Source organism: Salvia hispanica, chromosome 1, assembly GCF_023119035.1.
Source record: "Salvia hispanica cultivar TCC Black 2014 chromosome 1, UniMelb_Shisp_WGS_1.0, whole genome shotgun sequence".
Lineage (NCBI taxonomy): Eukaryota > Viridiplantae > Streptophyta > Magnoliopsida > Lamiales > Lamiaceae > Salvia > Salvia hispanica.
In genome coordinates, this window is record NC_062965.1 from 29,615,859 (window position 1) to 29,642,768 (window position 26,910).

Consider the following 26,910-nt stretch of genomic DNA (forward strand, 5'->3'; position numbering starts at 1 on the left):
AATTTTTTTAAAATGAGTGCAAAAAATGCTTTGTTACGGTAGTATGGAGAAAGTACTATTTTTTAAAATCCGTGCTGAAGTCACGTAATGATACACAAAAGAAAGACGAACTCTATTAAACAACTTATTTATCCCATAAAAAATGTCACACTTTTCCTTTTAGTTTATTTCACAAAAAATGTCGCATTTTCTTTTTTGAAAAAAAATTATCTCTCACATTAATGTAATTATATTATTTTCTCTCTTCACCTGATAAACAAAACATCATTTCCTAAAATCTCATGTCATATCCAAATATGATACTCCCTCCGTCCGTGAAATGTTGTCCAGTTTTGCCATTCGGTCCGTCCGTGAAATGTTGTCCACTTTGATTTTTTTAGCTTTTTTTGGTGAATGGATTTCATTTTCCACTAACTCATTACACTCACATTCTATTATAAAACTAATACTCCCTCCGTCCCATAGTAGATGTCATACTTGGGAGATGTCACGTGATTTTTGAAGATGTTATTTTGTGTGTTAGTGAGAGAAAATATAATTGATGTGAGAAGGAATTTTTTTCAAAAGAGGAAATATGACATCTTTTGTGGGACAAACTAAAAAGGAAAGTGTGACATCTACTATGGGACGGAGGGTGTACATAAATGTGGGGGCCTACATTCCACTAATTTTTTACACTCACTTTTCTTCATATTTCTTAAAACTCGTGCCGAGTCAAATACAGGCAAAATTTTGCGAACGGAGAGAGTATATATTTGGACGAAGGGAGTACCTTTGAAGTCAAAATGCATTTCTAAATTCCATACAAGTACCGACCATCTAGTCGGATCATCAAGAATGAACTCCGGGATGCTAAAATATATTTTCTAATGAATTTTCTAAAACAAAGAAATACTCCCTCCGTCCGTCATTAAATATCCCATATTTGACCGGCACGAGTTTTAAAAAATTGTCAGCCTTTATGAAATGAAGTGGGTAGAAAAGTTAGTTAAATGTGAGACCTACTTTTATATATTGGCTTTATAATAAAATGTGAGTGAAATGAGTTTGTAAATGTAGGGTTCACTAACTAAATATGGTAAAAGGAAAAATGAGATATTTAATGGCGGACGGAGGGAGTAATTATTAAATTGGACATAATGAATTGATCCCGAAAATATAATGTTACTTATTGAAAATCAACCAAACTACGTGTATTTTCTAATATAAGTGTCAAAATCTGACTTGGACTTTTAATTCAAGTCTAATTTTTTGGCTCTTGATTTTTTTTCCATATTACCATTTAGATAATTACAACCACATACTAATAATTTAGAAAGCACAATGAAACTTTTAACATATCTATTCCAAACTCTCCGAATTAGATTTAAGTAAAATCGATGCACACGTGATTCAAGACCACATGTTTGTTGAAATTACTCTTTAAGTCGTAACATTAAGACATAATGCAATTTACCAGAATCTCAATATGCTAGCAACATTATGAATTTATAATATCCCAAATCCAATTAATATCATAAATATTTTTTTTGTAACATGTGGACTGAATCGGTTGCTATAGAAAAAGTCAAAAAGGCAACGTTTGGTACGTGTTATAGGAAAGTGGCGATAAATGGTAGCAAAAGGGAATAGGCAGAAAAAGGCAATCCAGAAAGTTGAAAAAAAGGCTAAAGCCATTAATGGATTAACATTAACTAAAATAATTAATAAGATGTGGTTATCCTTTGCTCGCACAAAATATCTCAATTAATGGTCCACATACTTTATTATCTTTTCAAAAGTCATTTTTTTCCTGTTATGTTGAGTCATGAGTCTATTTATATTTATTACTCCCTATATTCCATAAAAATATATATATTTAATTGGCTACAAATTTTAATATAAAATTAAAAAAAATATATTAAGATATTATAAGTAGATAACGAGTCACGTAAAAGAGTTTCTAAATTTAAATAATGCATATTCTTATAGAGAAAGATGGAAAATTATGGGTATCTTCTATGAACAAATAGTGTTTACTACATTAATTTCGTTCATCACCATCACTTCCTAATATAATCCCCAAGAAGACGACATAAAATGTATTCCCTCCATTCCATAGTAGTGGAGACGTTTTTTTTTTACACGCGATTTAAGTTAAAATTGTGTTAAGTAAGTTAAATAAATGAAGAATAAAGTAGGAAATGGAAAAAGTAGAGAGATAAAAAGCTAATAAAGTAAGAGTGAGTAAAGTAAGTGAGAAGAAATGTGTTGATTTTTGTTAAAAAAAGAAATGACTCAACTATTATGAAATGTACCAAAATGGCAAAATGACTCCACTACTATGAAACAAAGGAATAGTAATTATTAGAAACTTGAAGCTCTCATGAGCCAAGAATAAAGTTAGAGCATCTCCAAGGGTATATAGAAAACATATATTATGTATTTAACTTCTTAAAAAGTGAAATATACCTTTCTAAAAGGTAACACTTTCCAAAAGGAAAAGATATATAGAAAGGTAAATTATTTTTTAAAAATAAAATAATAGTACAATATGCATTAAAAAATATAAAGTATAATAATTTCTCAAATAACTTTCCCCTTAGAGAAGGATTTTTGATGAAAAGAAGACAAATATGGTAGTTATAAGATTTTACCTCTCCATTAATGGGTAGGTAAAGATACCTCTTCAAAATGAGAAAAATGTATAATACCTTCTCAAATACCTCTTTCATTAGAGAATGATTTTTCATAAAAAAAAATGTAAATATGGTAGTTATATTAGTTTACCTCTTCATTTACCTTTCTCATTGGAGATGCACTTACTCAACCTACTTAACCCACCTAAATCCGCCATTGTTTGTATCATAGCTCAAGAATTGGTCATACACATCACATATTAAGACATATTAAGGTGATTGCCAAAAGTTGAAAACTCAATTGAAAGCCACTAATAAACACTTCGTTTATCCATGAAAACAATGAGTGATAAATTCTTATGAAAAATTGACAAAACGAAAAATAGAGAGAAACGAAAAGTTGTCTCGTTAAAGAGAAAAACTTAGCAAAAATAGACAGTATAACTACATCTAGAACAACTTTTAACTATCAGTATATACAACTTTTGAGCAAAACTACTAAACACAACACCAAAGCCCAATCAGGCACGCTCTTGGAACGCAACGGACCGCGACAGAGCTGCCGGATTGGCTTGCAGCAGAGGCCCGACAGCCGGTTTCTTGCCACAATCCTTGGGCTGCAAGGCCTTGAAAAGGCCTTGTCGACTAAGGGAATCATACTTGGTCCCGAGAGTCGACCATATAGAGCTCCTCGCAGCTTCTTCCGGATCATCCATCCTCAACGTCTTCGGCACCACAACCTCCCCACTCCTCGAACGCTTCCCCAGCGCCGACTCAGCGTCCAGATTCCCACCATTCCATAAATAGTACGGCATTGGAGGCCATGAAAATCCATGGTTGCCAGAACAGGGCATTTGGTGTGAGAAGGAAAGGACAGTGGTGGCGTTTGGGCTGCGGAATCCGTCGATGGTGAGGTGGCGGGAGGTCTTGTTCTTGCGTCGGCCCGCGCCAACGGGAACGTTGCGCATTGTGCCCCCGGCCGTCCAGTACCTCTGGCAGCCCCTGCAGAAGTGGCGGGGCTGGTTGACGTTGTAGTTGTTGTAGTAGCAGAATTTGGTGTTCATGCTGTCGCACCGGGGGCACGGGATGATTTTGTCCGGCTTCTTTAGGGCTTTTCGCTTCGAATCGCCCTTCTCTTCGTCGGATTCCGGTGGAGCACTGCCCTGTGATTCCTCATTTTCTGCACTAGTTTCGCAGATTTCTCCCTTTGCTACCTCCTAAAATTTTTGAGAAACAATTGCAGTTAGCTTGATATAAACAAAACATGATAAAAATACGCATTTTAAATTGTTTTTGTTCGTATAACTACAAAATAGATGAGTTATTTATTTAACCAAACAGCCCGAACCAAACACCCTTTTTTAAACAAACCAATGGTTTCAGGAAAACAAAGCATGAAAAGGGGCGGCAGAATCAATACTTTCAAACTGGATGGATTTGCTTTGAATCTTTAAAACAGAATAGTCAAAATGGAAATGCCCAGCTCAGGAAACTCAGAGCAAAAAACTAGACACTTTGACTAATAAAAATTCAGTGGTTTGAATATATTGTTATGTCCAACCCATCATAACTGCAGAAATATTCTTTTCCTTGCATGAAGTCTGAAAAGTGTACCTCATCTCTCTGCTCCTGCCTTCCAATTTCTTCTCCTTTACACTTCTCCAAGAAGCGATCGCAATCACTGGAACGTTCTCCGGCGGAGCTGTTATTCGGAAAACAAATCTTCCGGCCGAACAGCTTTATCTCCGGCTCCTTCACCATCTTCACCTCTCTCCGCTGCTAAATGAAGACTCGTTCTGGAAAAGATTGTGAAAAATGAAAAAAGCTTAGTTGGCAAAGCTAGTTGGAAGGATTTAGATATGTTTGGAGTTTGGAGGTAAAATGAAGACAAAAGGTGAGCGGTAGGGGATTATAAGGATGTTGGTATTCGGTAATGCCGTAATCACGTCATTAGGGATCTGATTTTCTGAGCCACAAGTTTCTTTTGGGTGGCTCCACCAAAATTTATCATTTTCATAGCTCTATAATTTTGAGTTAATGTTAAATCAATGGTACAATTAAAAGAAGCTATTGTTGGCCCCGTTTTTATAAATGGAAATTTTTGAAAAAGCACAAGTTTAATGCATGATAGAAAAAAGTGATTGGTGAATTAATAGTGAAGATGAAGTGGAGCCTCCTATGACCAGTGGACAGAATTAGATGGCCTACAATATTTCATATTTTAGAATTAAATCAAACTTAGTAAAATATTTCAGAATTTAATCGAATGCAAATTAAAAGAGTTTTGAAAGATTGAAGATACTCCTTTGTTTAAAATTGAAGCATAAACTGGACCTACAGTTGCACGGAAACTCAAGTGTTACCTCGGATGGTCGGTAACATGATTTGTAGAAGTGGATTACATTTGTACTTGTGCATAATTTTTTTTTCAAGTGATTATGGGGCTCAATCCTAGCCAACAAATCATCACCTAAAGCCCCTTGCTTTATAAGTATGTCCCAGATTATTAATGATATTTCATGTCAATTTTTAAGTAATAGTGCTGCCCTCCTTCCACAAAAAATAATACTACTCCCTCCATCCTACATTTGGAGTCACTTATTGTTATAGCTCGGGTTTTAAGAAAAAAGATGTAGTGTGTAATAAATGAAGTGAGATGATGGAGTATGTAATAAATGAAGTGAGATGTTAGAGTGTGTAATAAATGAAGTGAGATGATAGAGTTGGTTGAAGGTGGGTCCCTTTTGACTTTTGATTTTTGTTTTGGTTTATTTTAATGTAGATAGTGGCATTTGGATGTAATTTTGATGAAGAATGGGGTAAAATTGTATGACCAAATATGGAAAATTCTAAAAGTGATTCTTAAACTGGGACGGACTTTTATGGAAAAAAGTGACTCTTAATCTGGGACGGAGGGAGTATCATTTTATAATTTTGAGATGTTCACGAAAAATAATTCAAATTCTAAATATGAAAAGCTTATCTCTTATATATTTTATCCATTTTTTCTCCCTTTCTCTCATGCTTACCTACTTTTTCTTATCTCTCTTACTTTACTAATTTCTCGTTAAAATTTGTATTGTTGAATAAGACTATTGTTTATTAGTTTATTATTGTTTTATTATCTCGCTTAATATTCGTAAAATAATAGACATTCAAAATAAGGAAAAATGACATGTTGATAATGAAATCTAGTTTAATTTTGGGATAATAATATATTTGATTATTTTCGAAATGGAATACCCTTATATAGTGAGAAATGCAATAAGCACATTGCAGTTTTCAATTATTTTTCATAGCTTCCAGCCCCACGCCCCCACGTAGTATTGGTTTCGTATTGTCTATATAATACAAGTAATTTACACTCCCAAATTTGATACTCTCATTCCGGATAAATACCTTTCAAAAAAGATTTTTTTTTTTAAAAAAATATCATGCATGTGTACAAGTTTCATCTTGACAGTAGAGTACGTAGGAGAGTGACAACCAAATGATAATGTGATATCACAGAAATACGTGTTGTTTCCATAGTAAAAGATCCCATCATTTCAATTTTAGAATAAAATGTTTGAGCATTAATTTTCAGACGATCGAAAAATTGACTTGGCAGCCGAAATACACATCCATGGTTTACATGGCATTTCTATATGACGTAATTTAAATCAAATAAAAAATAAACAAAAGAAAAGTACCAGGAGTACAAGAATATTATACACCGATACCTCAACTAAACTACTTAAACCTAGGATTTTGTGATTATTAATTTATCTAATTTTCATTGAGTTGATAGAATATATCTAGTAATCTTTAATGGACTACTTCGTGGGAAAAAATCGCTATAGGGGGACGGCGCAATAACACTAGATATTAAATTAACTGCTATGCTACTACTGCATCGACGAATAATGCAAGAGCAATATTATGACAGACACATAAATTATCATAAGCAGTTTGGAACTTCTACAATTTAATACACTAAATTGAAGGTTGCAATAGCATAAGAATTCGAACTTCGAAGGTTGGTACAATCTTTTGATGCAACGCTTAAATTGATTTTTTATACTTATTGGAGTACCTTTGACTAGGGATTGGAGAGATATGATTAGATATAGAAACTCTTATCTTATTTTGCTCTAATTAATAAATCGATACTATAATTCTCCATAATGTTATTTATTTTTGTTCATTGATTATATGGAGGACAAGTGTAAATTATATTATTTTTGGACTTTAAAGTAAAATTTTACACATTTGTAATGGAACTTTCTAGAGGTTGACAGATGTCCTAATGAGGCTCAAAAGTATGATATCTTCCTAATAAGGTAAAGAAGAAAAAAATGACAAAGATAGAAAAGTGGCTACCAACATCTTTTGCTCTTTCCACTCTTTCGGTGTAATAAAGTCATGCTGAATTGTACTTTAAAATATTAATATGCCAGTACCTTAATATTAAAAAAATTGATAATGATTAATTACAAGTCTTCTTAGAGAGCGACGTCTTTAATTAGTAATTCACTTATTTTAATTTGTGACGGTGGGTAATAATAAATTAAGGCAAATTTGGATTTTGACTAGTTTGTCTCCGTGTATGATGAACAATAATGGCATAAAATGACTATTTTGAATATGACTATTGTTCTTCCTTAATTTCACCCCTTAAGGGATAAATACAAAGATCAAACTAATACTAATAGATATTGGTAAGAGCTTTTATTAATTCATTTTCTTATAATTATATAAATATATAATTTGATTAATGTAAAATTTTCTAGGAGTACTACATTTTTTTCTTTTTTCAAATCCATATTTCTAGTGAAATTTAAACAATGGAAAAATGATAAAGAGATGATAACTAATTAAAAGGGACACATGTCCGTCCATGGGTAGGGCTGGGGAAAAATACCGAAATATCGAAATACCGGCCTTATCGTACCGAAAAAATACCGAAAATACCGAATTTTCGGTATACCGTGACTTACGGTACGGTATGATACCTTACCGAAAAATTCCGGTAAGGTAACGGTATGAATTTTCAAATATCGCGGTATACCGCTATATACCGTAAATTAAGGTATATACCACAAAAATATAAACACAATTATATATAAAATATATTTTATATATTTTTAAATTATAAAATCTATTGTGAAATATAAATATAATTATGAATAAATTATATTTAATTTATTTTTAAAATTATAAAATATAAATAATATTCTAAAAACTCTAATTTTCTATTTTAATTGATGTTGAAAGTGAGGTATACCGCAAAAGTAAGGTATACCGAACTTCAGTACGGTATATCGAAAATGAGGTACGATATCGGTATGAAAATTCGTTATATCGAAAATAAGGTATACCGAAGTTTGGTATGCCGAAAACTTTGGTAAGGTAAAGGTATGACTTTTACGCATACCGTATTTACGATAAGGTATACGGTATGATGATTTCGGTAAGGTATACCGTACCTACCCACCCCTATCCATGGGCGAAGTGGATCAAACCCTATATTAAATTACATTTAATAGTTAATTAAGTAATGGTATTGATATCTAGTGACTAATAATAGTATATTGAATAACATGTACAGGGCAACGCAATGATGCCGCGAAATTATGTCAAAATCTAGCAGCTTGACTATCATGATAGTAGACTGAGTACCAAATTAGCAGTGCTCGGGGCATGTGAATGTATGAGACTACTATATAATCCCTCTCTTACTAGATTGTAGACATTTCATTTTGGCATAAAATTTTAAAAAAATTATTTTAAATGAGTTAATTAAAAGGAGAATAAAATAGAAAGGAAAAGAATAAACAGATGAAGAAAAATGATTTTAAATGAGTTAAGTAAAAGAAGAATAAAATAAAAAAGGAAAAAATAAATAGATGAAGAGATAGTAAAGTGAGAAAGAGTATAACACTTTCTATCAGAAAAGGAAATGACTCAACTATAGTGGGATAATCCAAAAAGAAATACGACTGAGCAGTATTATTTATGTATGTATACACAGAATTTAATGTACGAGTACTATTATAATACTCCAAACAAGCATTACAGTTTCCTTATTGATCAATTTCCATGTGTGTGCATATAGGTCTGTCAAATTGGATATCCGCGGGTATTCGATCCGAAAATTTCGGGTACTCGATCTCGAATTTCCTAAAATCTAATACCCAATACTCGATCCGAAAATAATTTTGGGTACCCAAATACCCGACTCGGGTATCCAATCCCGATTTTGGATTTTAATTTTATTTTTTTAATTATTTTTTAAGAAAATTAACTATAAACTTTTAATTAAAATTTTAAAATAATAAAATAAATACACAATTTATTAAATTTAATTTAAAAAATCGGGTAATTCGGGTAATTTGGGTATACCCGATCGGGTATCGAGTTACCCGATACCCGATAATCCAAAAATCTTATACCCGAACCCGATCCCGAAACCCAAAAAATCGAATATCGGATATCTAATTACCCAATATTTCGGGTTTGGATATCGGGTATCCAATTCCCGATATCCATTTTGACACCCCTAAGCAATTACATTATTTAATTAACTACGTATAGAATTATGAATTGCGACTGACCTTTTATCACGTTGAGGATGTTATATATTCCCATTCGAAATTATTGCTCTAATATCACTCAAAAATAAAAATTAAAAAACAAAATGATCCCCAAAAGATTGAATAGTGGAGTATATTTAAAATAGGTTAATCCATTATTCCTTGCCTGTAGCGGTAATTCACTTGTGGGCCTTGCATTAGATGCGTTATTGGGCTCAGAAATACTACTATTCCCCTCCGTTGTATAATAGAAATGGAAGTTACACTTTTCTTTTTAATTTATTTTGTAAAAGATGTCATATTTCTATTTTTAAAAAAATATTTTTTTATATGAATATAAAAATTATATTTTTTGACACACATAAATAAAACATCCTAAAATCTCATGCCGTGTAATATTTTGTGGGATGAAAACATCCTAAAATCTCCTGTGTAATATTTTGTGGGATGAAGGGAGTAGGGAGCAGTTATTTATTGATCAGAGAAATATTCCCATGAACGCAGCATCACGCTCCATTGCCTGCAACTTCACCTGAGCCAAGCAAACCTCCACGTCGATACCGCCATCCTCCACCGCCGGCAAAACCACAACTAATCCATCAAATTTCTGCGCTTTCCCACTCCTCACAGCAATCGGTTTCCCCCACCCGAAATCATTCCCGTACACATCATCCCGCTGCGAACCCCCCACAACAACACACGGACCACTCTTCTCCATTTCCTCTAACGTCACAAACTCCACCTTCTCTTCCACGTATCGCGCTATTTCCTCACTCCTCTGCTCACAAACCACCTCATTGATCTTCACCGCACCTGCGCCCAACCCAGTCTTCAGCAGATCAGCCTCACTAATCGCCGCCGCAGCTACATAAGCCGCGTTCCCGAAATACCCCTCCGCCAGAGACACTCTTCCCCTTGCACCGATCGCCATCATTATCCGAGCCTCTCCGCCGCTCGAGTGCCCGCACCGCGTCATGCTCCGCCATAGATGGGCCAAGACTGCTTGCAGAGAAGATATTTTGTGATCGGTCCCAGCTTCGGAGTTTGCCTTGGCCTTAAGCTCAGCCACATTTTCTCCGGTGAACCGGAACACCCTCTGCGGCAGCGTAGACGGAGGGATAAGGTTTTTTTCCAGCGTGGGGAGATGAACGCGTCTATTCACTGCAAAAAAAAAGAAGAAAAAAAAAAGTTTCGCACAGTATTTTTAATGACACAAAATAGAAACGTCTAGGATGCTTTCATTTGCGTCCTCTATTTTTTTTTAAACAATAAAGATGCTTTTTGAAATGTTAGTGGTATATTATTACCCTCAGCGGATTTGCTAGGGTACCAGCGCTCGAACACGGGGACCTTCGAGATGGTGTCAGAGCCGCGGGAGATCTCGGACCAAGAGTTGATGAAATGCCAGAAGGAAGTGCCGTCCACGACGGCGTGATTGGCGGTGCAGCCGATGAAGAGGCCGTCCGCGAGCTCGGTGGCTTGCACCGCCAGCAGAGGCTTCGAAATCCCTTCTGAATTGTTGGTGTCGTTGAGCCGGAAGAGCGAATGCACGATTTCGGGGATGTACTTCGGTTCGATGATGTCGGAAACAGAGACGGTCGCGGCTGCTGCGTGAGTGAACTCGGCTCCCGCATTATTGCAGTCAACGAAGAAGCTCGCCGTGCTGTCGTCGTATCGGGTGGTGGCGAGCCGGCCGGCGAGCGGCGGAAAGAAGGCTAGTGCGCGGGAGAGGGAGTTTTTGAGGTGTTGGATTAAGTTTTTGTGGGATTTAGAGTTTTGATAGATGAGACCTTTTTGAATATGATTTGTTTGGAGTAGTCTTAAATCCCAAGTGGTGAGATCAAGTTTTGACATGAAAGGAGCACTTATGCTTCCAACAAGACATGAAGAAACAATCTCAACTTTTGTCATCTTCCAATTAATCCCAATTTTTGGTGTGTGAGCATTAAGTATGGCAAGAAAAGATTAAATAGAGAGAAATAGCTAGAGAGGTCAAATATGATGGCCATGACCCGCTGTTGATAATGCAAACCATGATAGATTTGAGCTGTCAATTTAGTCGTTGCACATGTGATAGCATTTGAATTTATGGCAAACCAATAAATTTGGATGATTAGTATTTTCTGTGATTCTATAGTTTACCATGTTTGCATACATTGAATTTAAAAGTTTATTATGCTTGACAGATCATTACAACATCTACAAACATTGATTTTCACTATATAAAGATGAAACTAACAAGTACTAACAACTTAAATTTGTATGAAAAGTTTAGGTAACAAACTCTTCCTTCATGGCAAGGGACAGAGGAGCTAGGGTGGCTCCACTGCCCACGGTAGCTCCGGGCATGGCCACAGCTCTGCTCCCGATCAATCCGCCTCTCCTCACAATGACCTTGCCATACTTGACCTTACCCTCATCGCCCTCATAGATGTGCCCAAACATCAACGCTTCTCTCCCAACCACACCATTCTCTTGTATTTCCACCAGTTCCGGATTCAACGCAGCTCCCATGCTATCAATGTACGCGCCACCACCCCACGCAACATCCGATCCCATCGCCTTCAACCACACATTGAAGATAACCGAACCGCTCGTCATTTCCATCAAATACTCACCAACCAATGTCTTTATAGCCTGCCAAATAGTGTCCATGAATATCCCAAAACTCCAAATTGGTTCAATTTTGCCCTGTTTCTTCTTCCCTACAAGAATCCATTTGCTCACACCACACACTAGCCCTGCTAGAATGCCTGACCAAACCCAAAAAAATGGAAGCAAATACATCATCTCTACTCCCTTCATCTTGTTCAAGTAGAAGATGAAGTTCAATGGTGCAAATGCCACCAATCCCATCACAAAATAAGGCAGAAAAACCTGTAGGAATGGCTGAGCAGACATCAGCCAAAATGTGAAATACCAAGGCCTTACAAGAGTTATTTCCTTGACAACAGAGGCGGCCGCCATCGGACACCCGGAGAGGTCGACCTTCACGTCTGACTGATTCAAGAAAGCCCTCCAAGCCTCCGGGAGCGGTTTCTTCTTCCTCAGATGCTGGCATATCGCATACACTACTGACCGGCCGTGATCCATCGACGCGCTCTCGTTGCACGACATGGCACGGATGACATCGACCTCGGGGCATTTGAGGAAAGGGTTGAACTCTAGATCATCCGATTCTTGTTTTGTAAGGACTTGATCAATGGTCACCTCTCCTACATCAAAGTGTGGAAACTCTGTTTCGTCCCACGGCTTCGTGCAGTCGAGGGCAGCCTCACGTGGCATTTCATCATCCGGGATGGGGCGGATTTGGAGCTGCAGGACGTACCTGACCTTATCCGGAGAGTGAACTCGCTGTTGGAAGTCGTCAGCGAGGAAGAGGCGAGGGCGCTTGTCTCCCTCGTCTCTAGGAATGGCTCCCGTCTCTGGTGGAAGTACGCCGATTGGCTCGACTTTCCCATTCTCCACACCAATTTCTCTGTCATAAGGCCTCAACTTGAATTTGACATACATTTCCTTACCATCTTTGAATCTAAACAGCCTGCAAATATTTGAGTAGTAATGAAGCTCAGTGTAAGAATCTGCTCTCCTCAATGAGTCCCACATAGCATCCCTAATGTGTGGAGAGTGCTTCACATACTCTTCCTTTGCTGCAGCTCCACAGACAAGCCACGTTGCGAATTCGCCTATGCTTCTTGCGTGAAAGGCATTGCCAGTCTTGAGTGTAAGATCAAGCAACGGAGATGGTTCAGCATCTCCGTTGTTTGAAATGATCCTCAGCGCTGCTCCGCGAGGATCAAGGCGGGCATCATCGTCCGAGCTTAAGCAGTTGCTATGGCGAAGAACGACACGATACTCCTTCCTAGGGGAGAAGATTTCATGATCTGGTAAGCCTAAAACATGATCATACATCCTCAGTGATCCTTTCCCGGCTGCGCCAATGCGATGGAAGTAGCGCGAGTTCAACTTGAGCGTCGAGCTAGCAAGATTAGCAGCAAGGCTTCCTAAGACCTTCTTGTATTTTATGTCCATCTCCTCTATCCTGTCGTCGAATCCATGCAGCGTGTTCTTGACCATGACGGGAGATGGAGAGCCGACAAAGACGCCGCCTGCTTGAAGGAGTCTGCTAGGAGGAGCAACTGAAAGTGCCCCAAGAATGACATCTCTCTCAAGGACAGAGCCAGGAAGGACTAGGCCTTGGCTGCCTACAACCGAGTTATCTTGTATCTCGATCCCGCCTGAGATGTACCCTCTTGAAGAATAATAGCCTGGCACGACACGGCTGAAATCTCCCAAGTGGACTCCATCGCCTAATGAAATGAGGTCTGGATCCGAGACGGGGTTGATGGCTCTGATGGAGCAATGCTTCCCAACTTTGGCTCCCATACACCGCAGGTATGTGCAGAAAGCCTCGGTACCGGATAGGAACTTTGCGAATCTCACGTGGCATGTCGTCGCAATCCTGTGCAGAAACCAAGTAACAAGAAATGATCTTGAACTATTCATACATCTTCTCAAGTAGGATTTCAGTAGGCAAGTAAAGCAGCTGAGGATAAGGCCGTAGGAAGTGTAGCCCAAGGCGATGTAGATGGCGAAGACGAGAGGGTGTGGAGGGGGGATACTAGCCATCACTGTGTATGCAACAATGGTGTAGGGAAGCCAGTGAAAAGCTCCACATAAGCAAATCAAAGCAAAGTGTTGAATGGTGGGAGGCTTTTGTGATATCCAGAGATAGATCAGATATGATGCGGCTGCGGATAAGCTGCCGATACAACCAACTGCATAGATCCCTGCCAAGTGAATTATAGGTTTGCTGGTGATCATTTGCTTCACTGTTTCATCCTGTAACAGAAATGGAAGGATAAGGATGGAAGTGCTAATATATACTATGAATTGATCATCAAGGGCTTTTGTGGGACTACCTTTGGGAGAGCAGTGTCATGGGAAGATGCAACTTCACTGTTTCCTTCGCTTGAAACCAAAGCAAGGATTTCTTCTCCATCTCCGAGCACGGTGCCTCTCTGAAGCAGAGCATACGGTCCGACTGAAGCTCTAGACCCGATTTTGATAGGGGAGAGACTCAAAATCCCATTTTTGACTTGATGACTTTGGAGCAATGCTCCTTCTGCAAGAACAGCTTCTTCCCCGATCGAAACAAGGTAGGGATCAGTGATATCGGTTGTATCAATCAATGCTGAGGATGCAACCTTTGCTCCTAGCATCCGAAACCAGTAGTTGATGAACACGGTGCCTCTCAAATGAACTGCCAAAACTTTCGAAGATACCTCCTGTGCCTTGTAAAGCGCCCACCATTTGACAAATTGGACGGACCAGATCGACATCTCAGAATCGAGAGCATAATTTGGTTGCAGATATGGAGTGCCGAAGAAGGATATGCAAATGCAAGTCGAGAACATGCACAGCATCCAACAGAGAGGGGCAAACACAAAGGAGGCTAAGTAACCGAAGATTGTAGCTCTCTCCACAATGGATAAGGCATACGCGTATATGGAGATCGAGAAACATGAAGGAAGCATCAACAAGAAGCAAACGTAAATGAGAGCTATTAGCTGCATAAACCAAATACTTAGCTTCTGAGATGAAGAAGCCTTAAAAGATACTGATGCTTCTTCCTTGGATGTTTTCTTCGTAGAATTTGGTAGCCCGATGACTGTCTGAGGGCGATGCTTCTTCAACAGATTTTCAGCAAAACATGCCAAGTCTTCCACACATGTTGCTGTAAAAATATCAATTGCACCAACAGGCACTCCAAGATAATCCGAGAGTTTCTGAGCAGCTCGAACGACACCTATAGAATCAACTCCATAGGATATGAGGCTCTCTTTGGTGGAGATCTTGGCACTGGAAACTCCAGTCATTTCAGAGAGCAGCTCTATCAAGAAGCTTACTATGTCCATCTTAGATATGCTCGAAGGCCGAGTTTTCACAGCTTGAGATTCTGAGACTCTTTCATCAGATTGGATTGTCCCCTTCTCATGATAAATGATATCTAGAGTCCCATCAGTGAACCTCTTAAGACATTCAAACCTCTTGATTTTTCCCGATGTTGTCTTGCTAATGGTCCTCGGCTTTATTAGGAGAACTGAAGCAACCATAACTCCATGCTCCTCTGCAACACTAGCCTGAATCTGTCTAACAGCTTCGCTTGAAACGGACTTAACATCCCGAGCCTCTGCAATTATGATCAAACCAACTTGGTCAGAAGTTTCAGAAACTAGTATGCCTTTTGACAGAAGTGTCTCTTTTGGAACACCGATTGCAGCACAGCATCCGGGGCGTATCACTTCACATGAGTTCTCAGCTGTTTTCTCAATATCCGAAGAATATACGTTTCTCCCTGCAATGATGATGAGGTCTTTTATCCGACCAGTAACGAACAATTTTCCATCAATGATCCGCCCCAAGTCTCCAGTCCGTGTGTATTTCCTGCCAGGCTCGTTGTTAAATTCGTTTCTGAATGTCTTCTGGCTTAGCTCCTCCTTGTTCCAGTAGCCAGCTCCAGCACTCGGACTACTAATCCATATCTCTCCTTCTTTTTCACAATTTTCATGCTCGTTGCACGTTTCTGGATCCACAATCTTGACACGAATATCATCCTCGTCGCCATCATCATCTTGGCTGATGTAGCCACAACACACCCTTTCTTCCCAATCAACCAAAATTTCTCGGCTTTCTCCATATGCACTGCACACATACACGCAGTTCTCAGCAAGTCCATAACCTGGAGCCATGACCTCTTGAGAAAGCCCAAAAGGTTGAGTCAGCTCGAGGAATTTTCTCATAGTCGCTGCACGAATTGGCTCAGCAGCAACCATGAGAAAAACCATGGAGCTTAGATCATAATGCAGTGCCTTGTTAGCCTCCAGCCTGCGGTTGAGAAGCTCAAACGCGAAATTGGGGCCAGCACTATGTGTAGCACGGTACGTAGTGATGGTTTGCAACCATAGCAAAGGGTCCCGGATAAATGTCACCGGAGAAAACAGAATTGCAGATCCACCACTTACCATACTAGTGAAAAGTCCTCCAATGAGCCCCATGTCATGGTACTGAGGCAGCCAGCTCACGAGCACTGTATTCGACGTGCTCTTGTATCTTCGCCTCATCATTTTCACGTTGTGGATAAGGCCGCCTTGAGTTATCATGACTCCTTTAGGCTCACCAGTTGAGCCTGATGTGAACTGGAGGAAGCATAGATCATGTGTTTCCGGTTGATGCTCCTCAGCTGCATGATCCCGAGGGCTTGAGATCTTCGACTTCTTCACCCAAGAATCTGTATGCAGCCACGGAAGAACAGGCCAGCACGAAGATGATTTGCTGCGCCCGTTGAGAGCAAACAGGTTCTTGACAGAAGCTGCCTTTACTGTAATGTGATAGCCAACTGTTGAGAGAATGGCAACTGCATTGCACGCTTTGGCAATATTCGAAATGTGAAGCAATGCCTGCCCGCTTCTTTGAGATGGGTCGGGTGGGATTGCAGGCACTGGAACGATGCCAGCTCTCAAGCACCCGAAGAATGCATCAATGAAATCCAGACCTGGAACATACACCAAGAGAACCCTGTCACCCATCTTTATAGACGGGCTTTGACATGTTCGTAGTTTCTCAGAAACTATCGAAGCATTTGAGTGAAGTTCTCTGTATGTTCTCTGAGATATAACACGCCCCTTCTCATTGATCCATGTATAGAGGGTCTTGAATTGGGTGGCGCTGTGAGTTCCCCAATATCTCAGATATCCATCGAGCGAGGAAAGTTCTTTAAACTCGACTCCAGGTGATTCATCCAACTGCTTCAGAGCTGCTCTTCCATGGCTTGGTCTTAGTGTTAATAATCTCTGAAGCAACATAAAATGCAAAACTAAGTCTATATCTTTGCACATATTATCATGCTGTGGTAAAAATAGGCCTTATGCATTTTCTTTACCTTGACATACGGATAGCTTGGTTCGGGACTATCAGTTGAGAAATGTTTCCGAACAAGATCAAATGCATAACTAGAGTTCCTCTCTGTGAGCTCAAATGCCATCAGCCCACCAACGAAGTAGGTATTGCGATGGCCCTGTAGTAGAAATTCCAACTTGTCGTAGAACCCGTCCTTCATATCTGTTTATCCAAGTAGACTAATTAGATAAGTAAAGGCATATCTTTTGAAGTTTCTTAGAAGAGAAATTTAACACACCTTTGCTGCTAATATGAGGAAAGTACTTGAATTTTCGTTGTAAAACAACTCCCTCGATTTGGCCTCCCATTCTTTCAGCTGCAGCAATGGCAAGCTCAGCCACTTTAGTCCCTTGAATATCAGCAGAGTTGCCATACGACCAGAAGAGGAAAACATCGGTATCTTGGTAAAATCTCTGCATTGCAACGGGATTTCCTATAGCTGCAGGATCATCCATGAACTCATCAAAGTAATAGAATCCTTTTTGAATATGGTCCAATCTCTTTATTTTCAAGGCTGTAGTATAATAGTCTATAGTTTGAACTTTACTGAACAGCCGCGTCTCCATCTCATCCATGTCGATTCGGTGGTTAACTGCACCTGCATGTAGAATGCTATGAGATGATCTGGAAAAACAATAACTTTCTAAATATTCATACAATGGATCATATATATACCTGTATTTTTCAGTGAATTAGGTGATCTGTATGTCTTCCCATTACTGAATGGAAAAGCTCCAGAAATAATAATCTTGTCGAATTCCCTCTCTTGGACATCACCATCCTCACATTTTATTTGAACTTTGACAACAGATGAATCTCGTGTGACCGAGAGTACTTCTGTGTTGCAACAGACCTCTGCAGGGAGTCTTTCAGAGAGCCTCTTCCAGAGGCTCATGTATCCACCTCTGAAACGACGTATCTTCCCAGCCATCGATGTCCTTGTGAACTCGTGCACGTAAGCATAAGCCATGTCTTGCAAGTATCCATACCCCGAGGCTGTGTAACCGTACATTACTGATTTAGGAACCGAGGCAAAGCCTTGATCCTTGAGATAATCTGGAGCCAAATCCGGAGCAAGCTCGCTCACAGCATGCACACCAATCCGACCAGATGCTTTGGCCTTGTCCTGCACGAACACGAGATCGAATCAGATTGGATGGAATCATTGAAAGAGAGAGTTTGGATAAAATTGTTATTCTTGTGACCTGAAGTTTGAGTGTAAGAGAAATCATAGATACATAATCTTCTGCCAGATTCATTTCACTAAGTGCTCCGGTTGAACTATCGACAAGTGCAAATTTGTGAGTGTCCAATTCCTCCATTTCTGCTCCAATCTCCCGAGCTAAGTGAAAGATCGAAGGAGCGCTGTTCGCTGCAAGAACTTGACCTCCCAAATCATACACCTTCCCTGCATCAAGGCATTAAACTTGCTTATATATAATGCTTCTTTAATACTATGCCATAATCTCTCTCAAATCAAAGTTGCTTTGTTGCTTATATCCATCCAACTAAATAAACTACTAAGTACTAATTTTCACATTTCCTTATTGCAGTATACAAAATCTCCTCTTGTTTAACTCAATCAACTTAACTTCACCTAGATAGTAGTAATATACTTATATCTTAAGATACTAAATTATCTTCAAAAACTAAGTTGAGAGCTCAAATATTCCCAAGTATTTTCTTGAACAGGAGATGATAGAACACAAAAATACTTATGTTAAGCAGCGGTTACCTTCGATTTCGACTGATTCACACATGCCACCGGGATTTCCATTTTTCTCCAATAGTGTCACATGAGAGTATCCCAATCTGCAGAGGGCATAGGCAGCAGAGAGTCCACTTGGGCCGCCTCCAACTATTGCAATTCTTGTGTTTGTCGGAAAACAAGGATGCAACCGATCAACGCTACACGACCCTTCCATCATATCCTCGCTTCAAATTCAGCTGCGGATTATAACTAAAATTAATGAGGCACAATATTTACAAGACTTACGTAGCTAACTTTTTTTTCTTTGCATGCATGAAGCTTGTCATAAGAAAGAGATGAAATTAAGTGAATCTATTTGAACAGGTTCGACAAGTTTATATAGTCCTACAAAATTTATTCTAGTAGCCGATTCCACAACATAATTACACGTATATATGAACCCCTAACTATTTTCTTTTAATTCTAGAAAATATGACATGGTCTCACTAGATAAACCAAAATGATATAATACCTAGATCGCCTAATTCTTGACTTGACGCCAATTATAAAATGACAATTGAAAACTAGTACTACTATATAGTAACATTTATTTAATAAATTTATGTTTGTTTGTAAAGCGACTAGGGATACTACAACATGGGTTTTTGTCAAATATAATACAGTAGATAAAATTAACTATATGGTGACATAAAAAATAACCACTAAGATGTGGAATATCTCTCTGAATTTGAATATTCGTTGAAAATAAACTGGGATATTCGAAGGAGTTTGACACTATGTATTCGGCCATTACTGGCTTTTCATTTCAATCTTACAAATTTGACGGTGTTGTTTATGATGAATTCAAGCGTTACCATTCAAAAAATAAATTCAAGCATTAGAGATTAGCCATGTATTTTTCTCTGACTTGTTAAAACCTTTGAAAAAGGGAACTTCATATTACTAAGGAAAATAAAATTGTTCAAACTTTTGAAAATCAAATCCCAGCTGATCAGATGACTTTTTACGTTGACTTTGAATCTTCTATACAGTTAACTATGATGATATATGATGGCCATATGATGATAAGAAATAATAGTAGTAATAATAGATGCCTGATGAAATTTGTGTTGAAAAGGTTATACATGCCGGTCATATTACTTAATCCTCAACCTATATCATCATTAAAATATGATTAATGGATAATGAGCAAATTATTAGAGAGAGAAACCGACTAAAATGAAATATAATTATTAAATATGGACTGATGAAGTATAAGGGAAGGTTCAAACTAGTCCCTTTTATTGTTAGTCCATTGGTTTCATAGGTGACATTTTCATGTCACACAACGAAATTAGTATTCTATACTTCGATTGTAATAAACTAACTAATTAATGTGGTAACGATAAGAAAGAGACTAATAATAACCATATAGAATTCGAGAGGGTTTCAGATTGACTACTAAATTTACGAAATGTCAGCAGAATAGTTACAAAGCAAAAAGAATAAATATATATTTTATTTATAGCTAAAGCTTATTTATAGATTGGGTATATTGTATTCATAAGTTACCGTCCGTTCTTTCCAAATTTTAAAACTTGTTGAGTAACATTGTACTAATAAATAAAAGTTGCTACTTTTATTATTCATAAGCGACTCTGATCGACTAAATTTAGATATATGTACTTTTCATTTGCTAGAAATGCATCCCACTTAAAACACCGGTATAATAATAATTAGTCCCAAATCAAAATATAAATCTCGCTCTATCAAGAGAAGAAAATGATAAAAAAAACCCGTAAAAAGTAAATAAATGTAGTCAATGTACCATGCATCATAAGGAAAACATATTTTTCATAGAAAAACATATATACTTATTACTTACCTTGAAGATTAAGAGAACTAGAAGATCGGGCTATACTAGTTTGGACAAGTAAATTATGAGTTGTAGTTTAATTAACTATAAATATGTATCACAGATGAAATAATATAAGGAATTTGTGTACATATATAGACAGGTGGCCATGCATTTGCCAGATGGAAGTATGTATTTGCCAAATGTACATAATGCATTAAGTTGTATCACCTAAATTAGCTGAAGAAACGTTACGAGCAATATTTATTAATTTTTCTCAAGATAATATATACACACATGCAGGGTAGACGCTGATCGAAGAACTAATTGAAAGTTATATTTTTTACTCCTATGTTTCGTAGTATTGGAGACATATTTTTTTCTGGCATGGAGATTAAGAAAAAATGTGTAATGTATTAAATAAAAAGTTAATAAAGTAGAAAGAAGAAAAAATAGATAGAATAAAGTAAGAGAGGAAAAAAAGTAAGAATAATAAAACGTGTTAATCCCTCTATCCCATAAAAATATGGGCATAGGGAATTCAGAAAAAAATGGTAGAGTGGAGAGATGAGAGAAAAAGTAGGTAAAATAGTGTTAGTGGATAATGAGATCCACATTATTATTAATGTTTATTGATTTGATGGTATAAATTGTAAATAACTTGATGTATCAAACTGAGATAACTTTCCATTAATAGAAATGCTCATATTTTTATGGGACGAACGAAAATGAAAAGTGCACATATTTTCATAAGATGGATGAATTACTTTTTACTAGAAAAGAAAATTGTTTTACTGCTATGTAATGCCTAAAATAGAAAAATCACTAGTCTTAAAAAAAATCTTCAAATAAAGTAGCGTCGTAGTGTTTGTAGCCAACTTTATGAAAAAAATTAGGCCCCGCATTAATTTAGGATGGCTATATCTACTGAATAATATGTTTCATAAAACTAAATGAATTTTGTTGCGATCTAATTGTCTTGAAACTTCCTGAAATTGAAAAACGATTAAATTAACGAGGTACAGATTCATTACATTCGTAGTGTTTATGACTCGATTCTAAATGAAAATTAAGCTTTATAGTCCTTGGTTGGCTGCTCATAACCATTAGTCATAACACAAAATGAAGATGTCCTCACACAAAAATTTTATGAAGTTTGGCCCTTATTCTATTTTCAGCCCATTTGCAAAATCTAACAATCTTTTAAATTCATGTTCTGATGCGTAAAATGTACAGTAATCTTCTGTAATTGGCCTCTCTCGCTCGCCTAGACCAACTAAAGAGGAATTTTGAGCAATAAATACGAGAAAAAATTAAATACAAGAAAAATAGGGGACCATCTGACAAGAAACACTGTCGAAATGATAAATTCAAAATTTCACACTGAATTGTTGGGGCTTCCTTAAAAAAGAGACCCCTCCAAAAATTGGCATATGCTGTTTATATGCGACGAGCATACGGTATTCTTTAGTAAAAGGCGAAAGAATAGTTCGCTATGTGCTCAACGCGCAGCTTCGTGATTTTAACAGACCATTCGCCTTCTCATTTTATATTGGCACTTGGTTACTCTTGTGTCTCTTCCCCCGATGTGGGACATTTTCACTCTACATATATGTTACATGTATATACTAGAGAAGGTCCCAAAAGGATAAAGGCAAAACAAGTGTATCTTGTGAATGTGAAATGCTTGCTTCATCATCATGGCAGGTTGAAAATGACTAAAAGCGCAGTGAGAGCATCCTAAAATGAGTAGTACGTACAATATAATTTGGAGTATTTGACAGCATCCTTGTAAAGAATGTTCTCTCTCCCTAAAGAGGCACAAAGAGTCAAAATAATATTTGAAACAAAATTTAAAAATAAGCATTGTAGAGGGCCTCCTAGCGAGAAGACGCCCCTCCAAAAAGTGGCGTATGCCGCTTATGAGCGACGAGTACACGGTATTCTTTAGTAAAAGGCGAAAGAATAGTTCGCTATGTACTCAACGCGCGGCTGCATGATTACACAACAGAAATTTGGCCCTTATTTTGTAGTGGCAATTTGGCATTCATTTGGCTCTAGCTGTCGATGTGGGATACTTAACTCATTTGAACTCCAAAACTGGGCGCCTTCTCTGCCCTCTCCCTTTATAATCTCAATTAGCAGAGGAATCAGATTCGTTGATGCCGTTTTGATTGCGAGAATTCTTGAAGCCGTTGTCGGGCCGCTCCTCCCCTCTTGGCCAAGATAAATCCTCAACTCTTTTGCTTTAATTGTTATAGTACTAATGTTTACCTCGATGGATTTGGCAGATTGGTTTATTTGAGTTGTGCTCTCAATTATGAGCTACTGTTAGGACATGTTTGGTTGTTGTTTGAACATTTTGTGGTTTTTGAAGCCATTTTTGTGGGTTCTAACAAAGCTCTTCTCCTATAACTTACATGATCATGCTCTAAATGTGGAAATATATTTTGAGGAATACCTTGCTGTGATGAGGAGTTCCCTGCTGGGCTTTGGGTGAATCCTCAAGCTATCAATGGGGCTCCTCTTCGCTGCTATTTACTGCGATTGGGTGGACGAATACAAGCCGATTGATCTATGAACTTGTGGTGGTTTGGAAAGTGATGGAGACCGTTGGGGAAATGGCTGATCCATGTACATAGCCAAATTCGTTGGCTTTTTTGTAAAGAGTGAACTACATGATTAATCTCTAATCTTGTCATAAAATACATCAATGGTCCCTAAACATATTTTATACTCCCTCCGTCCCCCATTACTTGACACGGTTTGACTCGGCATGGGTTTTAAGAAATGTAATGGAAAGTGTGTTGAAAAAGTTGGTGGGATGTGGGTCCTACTTTTAAAGTATTAGTTTTATAATAAATGTGAGTAGGAATGAGTTAGTGGAATATGGGGTCCACTACCAAAAATGGAAAAAGTGAAGTGTGTCAAGTAATGGGGGACGGACCAAAATGGCAAACTGTGTCAAGTAATGGGAGACGGAGGGAGTAGCATTTTTGGTCCCTAAAGACAAAAATAACCCTCTAGGCACCACCAATATAAATATTTAGCGTTTAAGGATATTTTGGACTTTTGAACTATACAATCATTACTTTTTGCAGAACCATGACTTTACCACTTTCTTTCCTATATCTCTCTCCTTCCCTTTAAATAACCATTCATCTCTCTTTTTTTTCTCTCTGTATCTTCTCTCTCTACTGTATATAAAAAACGTATGGTACAAAAATTTGGAGGCATTCCGCTGATGATGATTTAAACCCACAAAAACAACCAAATTTCGTTGCTTGCTGCCGGTTGACGGCGTATTTGAGATGAGAGATAGACAACGTGTGAGAGGAGAGAGATAACGGCGAGGCGGACGTGCGAAGTGAGAGTGAGAGAGGTGAAACAACGAATGGAGGATATGATGGAGTGAGGGAGGCGAAACGTCGGATGGAGGGAATGGAGGGAATTTTAGAGTGAGAACAGTTGAATTCTTCGATATTAGTTGAATATACTTCTATATTTTGTCTCAAAATAAGGAACAAGTACAAAAAATAAAATAATACACAAAAACAAAATAAATCTACTCACTCTCATACTGCACAACCTGCAAAACTGAAAAGTCACTCTTCTGAAAGCCCTATAATGCACTCCATGGCATTTTGGCGATTTTTCAAATGCATAAGGGTATAAAGACCGACAGGTACCAAAAATGTAATTTTTAGGAATTAAAAATACTATAAAAAAATTTTAGGGACTATTGGTGTATTTTATGACAAGATCAGAGATTAATGGTGTAGTTCACTCTTTTGTAAATTCAGTCAAAGACGATTCTCTCTATTGAGCTTTTAACTGCTTTGATTCTCCTTCTTTGAGACTTGAGAGCTTACATGAGCTCACTAGCTCTTGGCCACATTGTTTCTATCTCCATTATTGTGAAATGCTTGAGCACTCACGTTTAAAACTTGCTTTATTATCATGGCAGGTTGAAAATAGATAGTATAATGTGAGAGCCTCCTAAAATGAGTGCCCCTACAATATAATTTGAATATAAGTTTAACTTAAAATTCTTGCCCTCTCACTTAAGAGGCAAATGAGGAATTATTAATTAAAAACAATATCTGAAACGAATTTTGAATATAAGTATTATAGGGTCTCCCTTGCAAGAAAACACTCATCCAAAAAGAAGCATATGCCAATTTTAAGCAACAAGCACACGATATTCTTTAGTAAAAGGCAAACAACGCGCAGCTGCATGAATTTAGGTTTGTAATCGCCCAGTGTTTTTATAGAGGCACTTGGGTGTTCCTTTTGTCTCTCTATCTCAACTCAAGAAACTAGGCGCCTTCTCCGCTTCTACATTGGTTGTGCCTATTTTGCATGTTATTATTCACATTTTCAGAGATGAAAGGGATCACATATTCCTTGTTCTTGATGGGATTTGGATTGATTTCTTGTGTTCAAGATTGTGAAAATAAAGACATTTGGGACGTCATGAGAGTTAATGTATAATTAGTACTCCTTCCGTTCCATAGTAATGAAGGCGGTTCTTTTCTGCACGGAGATTAAGAAAAATTGTGTTAGGTGAGTTAAGTAAGGGGGAATAAAGTGGAAAATGAAAAAAGTAGAGAGATAAGAGAGAATAAAATAAGAGAGGGTAAAGTAGGTGTAGAAAAATATGTTGACTTCTACTAAAAAGGAAATTACTCTATTACCATGTAATGTACCAAAATGGTAAAATGACTTTATTTTTATTTTAATATAGTAGTAGTATTATTGTTAACGCGAGTATTGCAGAACAATTAACATTTAATTAGGTGGAACTACTATTAGCATTTTATTCCATGTGAGAATAATTATGCACATGGTCATCATTATTTCGATTCATATACATAGGCGCAAGAACCGTATTTATATTATAATTAAGAGTGAACTACAAAATTAGTCTCTATATATGGCTAATCGAACGCTGGAGGTACCAATGTTTCAAAAAATTGCACCAGACACCTCTACGTATAGGTATAATATCATTTGAAGTTCTTTTTCACTATTTACGATCTTTCATGCCCTTCTCATCCTCAATTTATTTCCAAAATGCCAATCCAAGGGCACATTAATGTCTTTCCATTATTTCTCATATTCCTAGTATAAATTAGTTTTAGAAGAGTGTGGGGAAAAGAATTTTTATATATTATTAGTATACTTTAATCTTTATCAGTATTTCTCAAGAAAAATAATTGAAAAATAAAATATATTTAATTATCATTAAAACATTAGCTGATAATATGTGTATTATAATTTCTAGTATTTCTAATTTATTGGTATTATGTTTATATAAAAATTATTATTTTAATAATTTATTTTACAATATTTTTAAAATTCAAATTTGTCTTTAAAGAGTGTGGGAAACTAATTTTTATATATTATTATTATATTTTAATCTTTATTGGTATTTCTTAAGAAAAATAATTGGAGAATAAAATATACTACTATTTAACTACCATTAAAACATTCGAAGATGATAATATGTGTATTATAATTTTTGATATTTTAATAGAATATCATCAGAATGTATCGTTTACATCATACTCTTGGATATACCCGAGGGGAAACATCAAAAGCTAGCCCACAAGGAGACTGAGCAAACCAAAACCATGGGCAAGCCCATGCAAGTTACAAAGAACAACAAAATCAAAACAAACAAAGAGAGCATCATCTTTAGACACCTACCGTAACCAAAAGTGGGCGGGCCTCGTTAAAACCCCTTAGGAATAAAACCTCATGGGAAACTTCCCAAGGGAAAAAAGAGTACCCTGATGAGTGACTCAAGACGTGCCAAAATTCCGCTACCACCTGAACAACAATCATCATCATCATCATCATCATCATCTATCTTGGAGGTGGAGAACAACATGATCGTGGGAGAAATGTGAGTTTAAAATACTATAAGTGGCTTCCTCGATCTGAAAGGTTACCCTCACAATATCCCAAGTCTTCCCATCAAATATGACCGCGTTCCGCCTTTTCCATATGCGTGTGACTGCAGCCAAGTGCAATCCTTTTTGCCATTTGCACTACAACTGAGCCCCATGTATGCCGATATGCCCATTTGATCACACTTTTGATTGTCTCTGATCTCCTTGAAATCCCAAGCCACTCTAGAATCTTGCCCCACATTGCCCACGTCTTGAAGCACTTAAAGAACAGATGGTCCGTTGATTCTTCGAGTAG

The 26,910-nt window shown here is 37.4% G+C and overlaps 3 protein-coding genes and 2 non-coding genes across 5 annotated transcripts; all 5 read right to left on the minus strand.

The window, feature by feature from the left end:
• Positions 1-3,001: 3,001 nt before the first annotated feature.
• On the minus strand, positions 3,002-4,488 carry LOC125215057 (cyclic dof factor 3-like). Its single transcript, XM_048116362.1, has 2 exons — positions 4,233-4,488; positions 3,002-3,835 (listed from the first exon to the last, which is right to left on the minus strand). The coding sequence occupies exons 1-2, from the start codon at positions 4,377-4,379 to the stop codon at positions 3,140-3,142; spliced, it is 843 nt and encodes a 280-aa protein (XP_047972319.1). The 5' UTR covers positions 4,380-4,488; the 3' UTR covers positions 3,002-3,139.
• A 5,006-nt stretch (positions 4,489-9,494) lies between these two features.
• Positions 9,495-11,137, minus strand: LOC125204476 (protein ENHANCED PSEUDOMONAS SUSCEPTIBILITY 1-like). Its single transcript, XM_048103143.1, has 2 exons — positions 10,501-11,137; positions 9,495-10,354 (listed from the first exon to the last, which is right to left on the minus strand). The coding sequence occupies exons 1-2, from the start codon at positions 11,102-11,104 to the stop codon at positions 9,672-9,674; spliced, it is 1,287 nt and encodes a 428-aa protein (XP_047959100.1). The 5' UTR covers positions 11,105-11,137; the 3' UTR covers positions 9,495-9,671.
• Positions 11,138-11,345: 208 nt separating this feature from the next.
• Positions 11,346-15,996, minus strand: LOC125204465. The gene is made up of 2 exons (XM_048103133.1): positions 14,116-15,996; positions 11,346-14,035 (listed from the first exon to the last, which is right to left on the minus strand). Exons 1-2 carry the CDS (start codon positions 15,994-15,996, stop codon positions 11,465-11,467), a joined length of 4,452 nt encoding a protein of 1,483 aa, XP_047959090.1. The 3' UTR covers positions 11,346-11,464.
• A 6,098-nt stretch (positions 15,997-22,094) lies between these two features.
• Positions 22,095-22,212, minus strand: LOC125202923. Its single transcript, XR_007173253.1, has one exon. It is a non-coding gene; the product is annotated as a U5 spliceosomal RNA (small nuclear RNA).
• A 365-nt stretch (positions 22,213-22,577) lies between these two features.
• On the minus strand, positions 22,578-22,691 carry LOC125202922. Its single transcript, XR_007173252.1, has one exon. It is a non-coding gene; the product is annotated as a U5 spliceosomal RNA (small nuclear RNA).
• Positions 22,692-26,910: the final 4,219 nt, after the last annotated feature.